This window comes from Odontomachus brunneus, unplaced genomic scaffold, assembly GCF_010583005.1.
Source record: "Odontomachus brunneus isolate Ranch 3 - 2012 unplaced genomic scaffold, Obru_v1 Obru_scaffold_106, whole genome shotgun sequence".
Taxonomy (NCBI): Eukaryota; Metazoa; Arthropoda; class Insecta; order Hymenoptera; family Formicidae; genus Odontomachus; species Odontomachus brunneus.
In genome coordinates this window covers 1,076,002-1,087,015 of record NW_022639556.1, presented here as the reverse complement: position 1 = coordinate 1,087,015, position 11,014 = coordinate 1,076,002, and the positions used below count along the sequence as shown (strand labels likewise).

General features: G+C 40.3%; 1 protein-coding gene across 3 annotated transcripts in view; it reads left to right on the top strand.

Moving 5' to 3' along the window:
• Window positions 1-11,014, top strand: part of LOC116849096 — a 431,109-nt gene that overhangs the window by 152,182 nt on the left and 267,913 nt on the right. For all 3 annotated transcript variants that reach the window (XM_032825896.1, XM_032825895.1, XM_032825897.1), the window contains 3 exons: window positions 309-548; window positions 1,094-1,284; window positions 9,439-9,484. In XM_032825896.1, the coding sequence (XP_032681787.1) occupies window positions 309-548; window positions 1,094-1,284; window positions 9,439-9,484 (477 nt within the window). The remainder of the gene's footprint in view (window positions 1-308; window positions 549-1,093; window positions 1,285-9,438; window positions 9,485-11,014) is intronic.

Genomic DNA, 11,014 nt, shown 5'->3' with positions numbered 1-11,014 from the left:
TCCTTATATATATATATATATATATATATATATATATATATATATATATATATATATATATATATTTATATCCCTTATATATATCAAAAAATTGACATGGATCGCCAGATTCGAGTTTTCCTCACTTCCCGCCATTAAATTCCTTCAATTGTTAATTCTCCTCAGTCGAGATTAAATTTTCCGTGATTTGCATTAATATAGCATAACTACTTTTTTATTAAAAAAAAGCACTCCTGTCGTTTGCATACGTTTTGACGTCTGTAAAGACCGGCGTCCGTTAAATCTTAATGCACTTGTTCTCTGCGTAGCGTCAACGTCAAACAAATGCCACCGTAAAGAGACGTGGGAGCGAATCCGCCGGCGACCGTCGAAATTGAGCTCGCGAAACGACAAGAACTCGCAGGACGTGTGGGTGAAACGCGAAAGCGTACATACGCAAACGAAGAAAAACGACGACCAGTACTCGCAGGAAGCGGTGGACAGCAGTAGCGGCCTGGATGACTCCTTGCCGAGGATCAAGGCGCCCCGGCCTACGAATTTACCGCTATGTGAGTCATGTTTAGCGTATCTTCCGAGTTTACCTCCCACGCATCATATCGGGACTGTTATCCTTTTGCTTTCTCTTTTTTTCCGTTTTATTAGATTTAATATACGATTCGCTTATATCAAAAGTTTACTTTATAAGCCTAGTTTTATGAAAACATATAGTAAAAATAAAGTTTTCGTAAAACCTCTCCATAAGAAGTAATATGTATCGATTTATACAAGGTATTCGGAAAGTCTGATGATATGTTGATTAAAAGGATTAAATATTATTATATTATTTATCATGTTTTTACTTATATTATTAAAATAATGATAACGTAACGTTTAACATATTCAATTAAAATTATTCCTGCGCCACTATTCTTCTCGTTCTCACGCTTTACAATAGTTTGTTTCTGTTTGGTTCTCCAAGGAGAGAGATAAACTTAAATGACGTTCAAGTTTATTTATCTGTTCATCCCTCCTTCCATAACCCGGGGGGAATTTACAAATATCTATACGTCACACCAACTCTAATCTAAACGATTTTGCCGTGTTTCTGCGACAGGCTTGTCCACTGCGAGCAGTTCTTTGAGTTCTGGCGAGCTGCTCGAAACGCCGCCCCGGGCGCCGTCATCACCATCCGCGGCGAGTCTTCAGCTGAAGCCGGAACCTTTAACTGTGGAAATGGGTGGAAAGAGCAGCAGTGCGCCATTGCTGGAGAACAACGACGCCGAGGACGCCAACAGAAAGGTGCCGGTGAGTCTCTTCTTTTTGTCTTCTATAACTTCTATAAATAACCTGTATAGAGTGTCGGTCGTTTGTATCGTAAACACGTAACGGTCAAGCCGCCCATGTTTACATAAATCGGGGCACGTCTAAAAACCAGTTGTCAAAAGCATAAACTTGTAGAGATAGATTGTACGCTACCATTAGAACTGGAGTCAGCACTAGTCAAAGAGCAATAGATGCTCTTCTTCTCTAATTGTTTAATTGGTGGGGAGAACGCAAGAGCGCAGGAATAATTGCACGATGAACGCGTCCTCTCTTTCTTTCATTTTCTCTTTTGTTTCCCCTACATCGCCCCTTCCTTCAGTAGACGGGGCGAGATCGGATGTAATTGGCTTATTAACTGTATTTTGTTTACATTTTTATTGTGAGAGGAATAGTAGAAACAACGTTGCTTGCAAAATATTCCTTTCAGGACACTTTTGGCACTTTTGCCTGAGTTTCATTAACATTGAAACGGTATTACACGTAAATGGTAGGAACAACTGATTTGGAAGCTGCCGAGTGTGTTCTCGAGCATCTCGACATTTCGTATTAATACTCTCCATAGTAAGTGAATAAACTTAATTAACGTGTTATTAGTTAAAACAAAGTTTTCTGCAAGTATATAATACATTGTTTCGGGAAATAAAAGCAATTTCCATTCATAAAATAGCTGAAATTAAATATGGATGGACGAAGTGAAGTTTATCTATATTTAAGAACTAGGAGACCATAGAAAGACTGTGGAGGTCTCTTGCGGAGAACCGGGAACTATTAATTAGAATAATTCCTAAAAATGCTTGTAAATATCATATGCATTGTTTCTGTCAGAAACCATCACCCAGCTAACCCATCCTAACATAAAACAAGTAACTTATGCTATACAGAAGAATATCGAAATTTTGATCCTACTTTTTCCAGTTGTTTACTATTCCATTCAACGCTTATTTTGAAGCCTATAAAATACAACTTATTTTGATGCTAAAGAAAGTGAAAATTTCAGACATTATCAAAGTAGAATCAAAGTAGATTGTATCACTAGAATTAAATCTACTTTGCTAACTTAGTGCCTACTGCGTTGCAGGATTCAAGGTTTAATATAGGGTCAAAATTTCAACTCGAGTATGCTCCTCCATTTATTACGTGAGACATAAACTTTGTGACAACTGACCCGTGTGCTAGACCCTCCTCTCCTATTTCTGTAGCAAATTCTCGTGAAATTATTTAACATATACAATGAATCTCTAGAATAGGTAACAGAAAGGCCGAGGAACACCACACACACGACCCTCTTTCACATATCAGTAACGTCTCCCTCTCGAAGGGATGACGAAGAATTGCATCGGTGCCAATTAAACGAGGCGCGCTGGTGTAGTAGCGCCGTTCAGCCGGTAACGCGACACACACTCACTCCCCCTTGTCGTCCTTGTTTATATTCTGACTGCTCTTCTTCAACGCGCAACCTTACGTAAGCGACATGCGACTGACGTCAAGTCACCGTCGACTTGAATCGCCCCTTAAAATATCGATAGCTAACTCGAGCATGACTCGTGGAGGAACGCTCGCCCTCGGCGTTTACATCACGGCTATCGTCCTGGACGCGACAGCGGGCATTAATCGCGCGCGGCAGCGGAGCGTGTAGTACGGCGCTCGGTATCGAGATTACCGGCGCGGTATCGCGGCTACACGGCTCCGTACCCTCGGCCGCGGACACCACGAGTTCGGCGGGTTCGCGTTTTACGGGCCGCTATTAGTCTCTGCCCACGTGGTGAGCGCACGTCTCCCGACATTGACTATCATCCCGCCACGTCCCGTCCGTGTAGCTCCGCGCACGAAGCTGGGCCGCGGCGCAGAGAGCCGCGAGAGTGTCGTAAGATCGACACTTTGTTGCCACGATGAGCCCTCGATGAGGCCCTTTTCCCGACAGGTATGCCCACCTGTTCCTCGCGCGGGACGGCAGTTTCTCGCGAACCAGCTCGTCGCTCCGCGCCATGGGAACCGGTCGAGCCGATCTCTAAGTCACGGCGCTAGATGCGCGGGCGCGCGTCATTGATCTTCTATGATTAATCGTTCGTGGGAATAATTAATCTCCGCAAGTCGCGCGGGCGGTCACGACGCGACGGTTCGTCGACAAATTTCGGCGTAGGAGTCTGAGGAACAAATTAGCGGCCATTGCTTCAATGGAACGGATATTATTTACTCATTGGTTAAAAATATTTGACATTAGTTCCTCTAAAATTCTCAAAATATCATTCTTATTTAATATAAGTAACTAGAGATTGTTCTCTGCATCTTTTTGTAGATTTCAAAACATTTTTTACAATGTTTAGATGAGCGCAACTTTGCCAAAAGTAATTTTCACTATTAGTACACTTAATGATTCGAAAGTATATTTCTTTAATTTCTAATTAGGTTCATGTTAATATGACATCTGGTTATTAAGTTATGAAAGAAAACCCGAATCTGGCTTGGAGTCAAACGAATTGGTTAGCTTATTTCGAGTCAAATTCGGGTTATCACGCAGAGTGGTTAATTAACCCGAGTCGAAATTTTGATGCTACTTTGACGCTATTAAGGACGTTTACGTCTACTTAGATGGTTTATAGCCTAGGTAAAGCCTACTTTGACGATATTGAGATACTCATTAACTTCTTTTTTGAACTTTTAACTCTACCTTGTTAAAATTTTGACGTTACTTTGATGCTTTTAAAAATAGTTTGAGCCTACTTAGATAATCTACAACCTAGGTGTAGATTACAACAATCTATTTTGACGATATTGATACTCATTTTCGAGTCAAAATGTTGACCCTATGTTGAACCTTGAATTCTATAAAATACATATATTCTATGTAGAGCTAAAGTTTCTATAGGGTTCGCAAATTTCTAGAGGTTTGCAACTGAACCTACTTGCTATGATCCTACTATTATATAACCTACTTTGACGCTAAAGAAAACGAAAGCGGAAATTTCAGACATCATCAGGGTCAAAGTAGGAGTAAATTATATCGTTAGAATTAAACCTACTTTGCTATCTTAGCTCCTACTGCGGTGTAGAATTCAAGGTTCAACATAGGGTCAAAATTTCGATCCGAGAAAAAGCTCAAAAGATGCGTTCCATGTGAGAGTTGAAAATCTTTCTTTGTACTTCATGTTACATTTGTAACGTACGATATATTTTCTTTTTTTATCATCTATAAAAAGAAATTGCAATTCACGTTGGAAACAATCTGTGAACACACTATTAGTGCAGATTAATATTTGATGCTGAAATATTGCGCGATACGGGTGCACGTTTCTAATTGGCAGTTTATTTTTCTGACGCGACATTTACACGAAAAAATATAACAGGAGAGTCAAGTTCAATTTGCGATTCATTGTTCGAACATGCGCCTGTTACCGAATTTCCGCTACACTTTGTCAGCAGCGACGACGAATAACTGAATTTCAGTTTTGAGTTTCTGTTTTTCCCATTAAAAGGTGCTGCGACGCGACAATTAACTCGTTATTTATAATGAAATCTACGAGTGTAAATAGACGAGTAGTTAAATAGGTCGCGTTCATTGCGTTCCACGCAAACGTTTTCCAACGTTCCTCCCTCGTTCTTTTGCTCTTTTCGTGTCTTAAAACTGTCATTCGTTCTCCATCTCCTCCTCCTCTCTCTCTTTCTTTCTCTCTCTTTCACCGCCTATACACGCGAAATATCCTGCATCGTGGAGATTCTGTCATCCACCTCATGCGCGAGAATCGCGCAAGGTCAGTCTTTGACGAGCAAAAGCGTCGCTCCGCATGGACGCACTTGAAGTGGGCCGAGTCGATATTCTATTTGCTTGAAGTATTTTCGATGCGACCGATAGCGGGACACATAAACTTGTGCGAGTCCAGCGCTGCGCATTTCGCATTCCGTGTGCGCGAATAGGTCGCAGGTCGATCTTTGATGTCGCAGCAGCGCGAGCGAATCGCTGCGCGAATTTATCCCCGCGGTTTTCGTAGGACGGTGGCCGCGTATGCAAATTATCAATGAAGTGTCAGTACACGAGGAGATTCGCGCTCGAGTGAGCGCGCTGCCTCGGTAAACACCCGCCGGTCGCGCGTGAACACCCGGTACCGGATTGCCCGTGTTGCTGAGCGATCAAAGCTAATGGGGTAGCCATCCGTGGTGGCGTATTAATCGGTTGGCATCCCTCGAACCTCGAATATAGCCACAGCCGTGTGTCTGTCACGTACGCGTGCACGAAGGCTGCCGTGGAAAACTTGGGCTTTCTCTCCCTCTCTCTCTCCCTTCCTCACCCCTCTCTCTCTTTCTGTCTCGGTGTCCCTCTCTCCTCCATCTCTCCCGCTCTCCCCTATCCAGCTCAACTTTAAATGTGCATTTCTCTCTTGGAAATCGTAAGTGACGCACGGGTTGTTTCCTCCCCAAGCCGCAACGTCTGTAACGATTCAAACGCTGTACCAGAAACCTCGCGCCTGCACACAGATAAAAGTTTCTTTAGATTTAGTATTTGTACTTGTTTGTCTAACAAAATAATTCAACGGTATCAAGCAACACTTGTGTGTATCAAGTAGCATTTCGTTCAATTAAATTAAATCATGTTGTTTGCTGAAAAAAATACTATTATTTAAAGAAAATGTTCAGTCGAATAATATATTTTGTTTGGTTGTATCTAAATTTGATTCGTTGGACTAAATCATGTTATTTGATTGAGTAAAGACTGTTGCTTTAAATGTTTCGTTTTTTAATCCAATCTATTATTTATAGTAACTAATGTAATATTTGGTTAAAATCCAAAAACAATCATATCGTCGCTAAGATACATATTGTATCTTACATGTATCTTAATATTTTTTTTTTTCAATAAAATGAATGACATAATTTTCTTCTTTAAACCAAACGATACACGATAGATAAACATTATCTGGAAAACCGGAGAACAATCATACTTATTGATTGAAACATTAACTTCTTTAAACTATTCCAATGATCAAAATTGTTTGGGTGCAAGAAAACTTATTAAATCCAAAGAAATCTTTTTCTCGCAATAAAAATTTTGCTTGATCATTGATTTGAGGTTGCAGGCATTGTCAATTTTGCATTTAATGGACGAATAAACAGAGCGCTGAATTATAATCTTTATTGTAACATTGATATTCACAGCTTGAAATGCGAGCGCGTTGTTTAACCCTTTTCGACCCCTTTTAAAGAAAAGGTCGCAAAAGTCGATGGTTTTTATTTCCAATCTTCGTGAATTTTCTTATAATTTGAAGTCTCACGGGGATTTTCATTTTCTTATCATCGAAACGGTTATTGCGGTTATCCGCGGAAACACTACAGAATAAAATCGAGATCAGAGATATTTGTTTTGAAAGCTGCTGAGAGATTGCAGTGACGCAGTCACTTTTTACGCGTTTATAATACACGCTTCTCAGAATACAACGGGTCAAAAGAGATATATTTGAGCACGTGGAGAAATATTCAGCTAAAGCGTAACGAGCTTCTCTGTCTCTCTCTCTCTCTCTCTGTCTCTCTCTCTCTCTCTCTCTCTCTCTCTCTCTCTCTCTCTCTCTCTGTCTTTCTGTCTCTGTCTCTCTCTCGGCGTCACATTGTCTCGTCTCTCGTACTCGTGGACGTGGGACGAAGTGACTCGGCAGAGCGAACAGAATCCTGAGAAACGACATAACTCTTGTTTGAGAATTTCGCGGGACCCTCGCTTTGAAGCCTAGCGAAAGTCGTAAAAAAGAAGAGGAAAAGAAGGAACACAACCACGCCTACTCGGTTTCGCCTGAAAAATATTCGACGGCGATGTCTAGGATTTTTCAATTTTAGTTTTTAAATATACACGGCGCCAATACTTGGCGAATATCCGCGACACTTTTACGATCGCGTAATGGCAATCCCTTTTTGCGGTCACGATTCACCTCCTGATCTCGCCCTCATCCCGGCCGAGCTATGTTTGCATTATTCTCAATATGAATCATATTTAATGACGGTTTCAATAACTGAGCCCCGAAGAATAACGACGGTACGATTGAGGAGAGGACGGAACGCGAGATCTCTCTGAGATTTTACGACGATATTGCGCGCAACGTCACCGCTTCATCGAGTCCCTCGGCAGTCCTTTTACGCCGGCATCCCCATGAATATTTTTCCTCGATTTAAATACTTCTCTCATGCTCTTTTCGTGCGTTTTTACCTTTTCTTTTTCTCCCCCTCGGCGATTGATTTGACGTTTGCCCTTTTCGAGAAGCGAGAATGCATCATCGCGTTTTGCATTGCCGGGTCACTCAGGCTTTCCCCCGATTTTTTATCTTCGCGGATATTGCAAGATTATCGATCGAGACGGGGTGTCCGTTCAACGAGCCGCGACACTGATAAGGTCACGGTTGCTCGTTGTTTTCGAGGCCGGCCGGCTCAATACAGCAAGTGGGTCATGGTTTGACCGCACCGATTATTAGTTATCTCCCGTTGCTAGGAAGTACGATGCAATTAGGATCCGTCGACGACGGACATTATCGGGCTTCACGTGAGAGACTCGACCGACCTGATGACCAAGACGACGTGATGGCATCGTTATATCGCGACGTGATCGCGTTAATGCAATCGTTAGGCGCCAAGCCGAACGATTCGATTGAAGTGCTTTGATTTATACGTACGTCCCGATTAGAAATTTATCCCATGGCCCTGATCAGGTTAACCTCAATCGGTTATCAGGTCCAAATAAGGTAATACTATTGGATTCTAGTAAGCCACGTAACGCAGCGTGGATATTACATTAAGAGAAATCATCCGATAAAAAATTAACAAAGGGATATTTCCGAACAAAATACCGATAAATTTTTGTATCCGATTAGGAAATATCTGATGAATGAGAAATATCGGTTCATAATTTTTTGATCGATTTATCTTATGAAATGCCATTATGATCGGAAGTATCAAATTACATTTATTCGAATATTCTGATCAGATATAAAAATTGACTGGAAATATATTAATTTTTTATCAGATAATTTCTCTAGTGTAGAACTTTATTAAGGATTCCTAGTAAGATCCTTATTAAATTATCTTATTGAATACTTATCATATTTTATTTCATATTAAGGAAAAGATTAGAATTATATAATATGAAATAAAAATAGTACCGTAGAAATGTGTCAATAATTTGCCAATTTTTAGGTTTCAATACAATATTCATATTATAGAATATAATATCATTGCACATTATAATGCATTGCAAACTTAGAAACAACTTCTTTTATTAACAGTTTCTTAGTAATTTGTATTTAATTATAATAAAATAATTTTAATAAATTGCGGTTTGTTTAAAGCTTATATGAAATATATGCAAATTAATTACATAAATTTTTGATTACTTAAAATTAAGAAATATAGAAAAAATTTTGTTAGAAATAATTGTGTGAAAATAAAATATATTATTTAAACCCATTATAAACACAAGTATATATAAGTATACATGAATATAATTATACATATAATAAACGTATAAGGTTAACTACAAATGGCCCACGTTAAGACCTGATAATGCAAGCCACAATAGGTAGAGTGAGTAAGAATCCCGACAAAGACCCGGGATCAACCCGACCGTATTAAATAATACACTAGGTTGGTTTAGGGTATATTAAGGCCATAATGTCGACTTAATCATTATAAACTCACAAAGGTCTTCCTTATTCAATTGTTTTCAGAACATTATGAGGTGTATCATATTTAGGATTACTTTACATTTTCCCAGGCAGCTCCTTGTATCCAATATCAGGTGTATACTTGATCAAAATTCCTAGTCGGGGTGTTGCAGCACGTATTCTCGGCTCGCAAACCCGCAAAACGTTTCGCGTAGCGCACATGCGCGACGCGGTTCTTCGAACCGCTATCTGCGCCGCGTCGCGAAACAGGCTCTACTAGTTTACTAAACTGGTCGTTAAACGGTAGAACCGATTCATCGCGGCCGATGTGCTTTTCGCGCGCGTCAGTCTGAGAAGTACTTGTCGCCGCGGCGCACCTGACCGCAGTTAAACGCGTCGTTCGCGCCGCTAAAAGCGCTCCTTTCGGCCGCGTGCCTCGCAAGCACGGGGCGACTTCTCTCGTGCCGTTTCTCATGCCAATGATACCGTTATCCATTGCTTTCAGAGCTTGCAGCAGCAGCCGCGCTCGCAGTCGGAACGTCAGCTATCAGGTGAGTTTCTCCGTGAACGAAGCAACTGTTCCACGATATCAGCGAAGTCGTTTCATTGCGCCGCTTGTTCCTCGTAACTATCCCTCCCTTTTCTCCTCTCTTCCCTCCGGCTCGCTTACGGACTTTTTAACGACGGCTTGTGCAGTTTGTCTCCGCGGAAAAACGCTCGAGTGTTCGATTTCAAGGCGATATACCGGCGGCCCACGCGCGCGCTAAACTTACGTACACGGAAAGAACGATTTCGTAACAAGTACCAATGCTCAGTAGTTGTTGCTGAATTATTCAGTCAAATAATGCGAACCAAATACAAAATGATAATTGAAATGAAATGAAATGAAACAATTTAGAGTTATATTAGTAAATGTATAGTTCTAAAAATCAAAATTTAGTTGCTTGAATTATTAGGTCATTAAACTAAATTCTGAAAGTTGATACCAAGTCTTGGCAGCAGAAAATGAGATATTTGTTAACTAAAGTTTGTGCCCGTAATGAAAACTATTTATGTATTTTTTTAAATTTTATTCTAAACATCTTATTGTACTATTTAAACTACTTTAAGATATATATATTTTTAATTTTTTTACGTCAACGTTTTTTATCGTGAAATTCCTTCCGTGATTTTATTCGATCTTATAATGATCACTCCCCGTCCTTTCTCAGAACCGCTCACCTGATGCTTTACTTTATGATCGAACAGAAACTGGTAAGTCCCACGAGTTTTATGACGATATCTTTATACTCACACTTATAATATCTTCTTATAACTTTCAAGAAACGCGTGACAACGCTATATTTAGCAAATATTGGAAATAACTCAACAACAGTCGATATATGATGAATATTACTAGATGATATATACTACTGATAAAAAAAAGTATGAACTGATATTTCTCATTGGATATTTCCTGTTTGGATACAAAAATTCATTGGTATTTTGATCGGAAATATTTGTTTATTAATTTCTTATCAAATAATTTCCCTCAGTATATAGATATAATTTTGTGTCGATTCTCTGTTCTATTTTCGTTCAGTAAATGAGTTCAGATTCCGCGTATCTCTCGTTAGCAGTAACTGCGGGAAAAGCATTACATCTTGATTAAGACTCCAAGTAGTTTAACTGTTCAGTTGCCAGACAAAAGTTGACATAACTGTCTGGCGACTGCTTGAAAAGCGCGTTAAATTTTCACCAGGAACGTATATATAGCTTTTTCGCGACGGTGTCCTCTCTCGATCCGCGGCTGATTACATTTGAACAACGGTTGTCAGCTCACGATGCCAATTTGCCATTAATTTACGTTCTCTCTGGGATGAGATGGGAACGCGAGCTCGACACGTACGGTAATGAATATTGACATGTTCGATCGCGAACGAAACCGGGAACCGGATGTCGGGTGGCCGGCCCAGATCGATGTCGATCTCCTCGGACAATATCGCTCGACCGTTATCGTCCGATAACAAGTTTAGCGCATAATTAATTCCCCTCGCGGAAGAGAGGTAGAGAGAGAGAGAGAGAGAGAGAGAGAGAGAGAG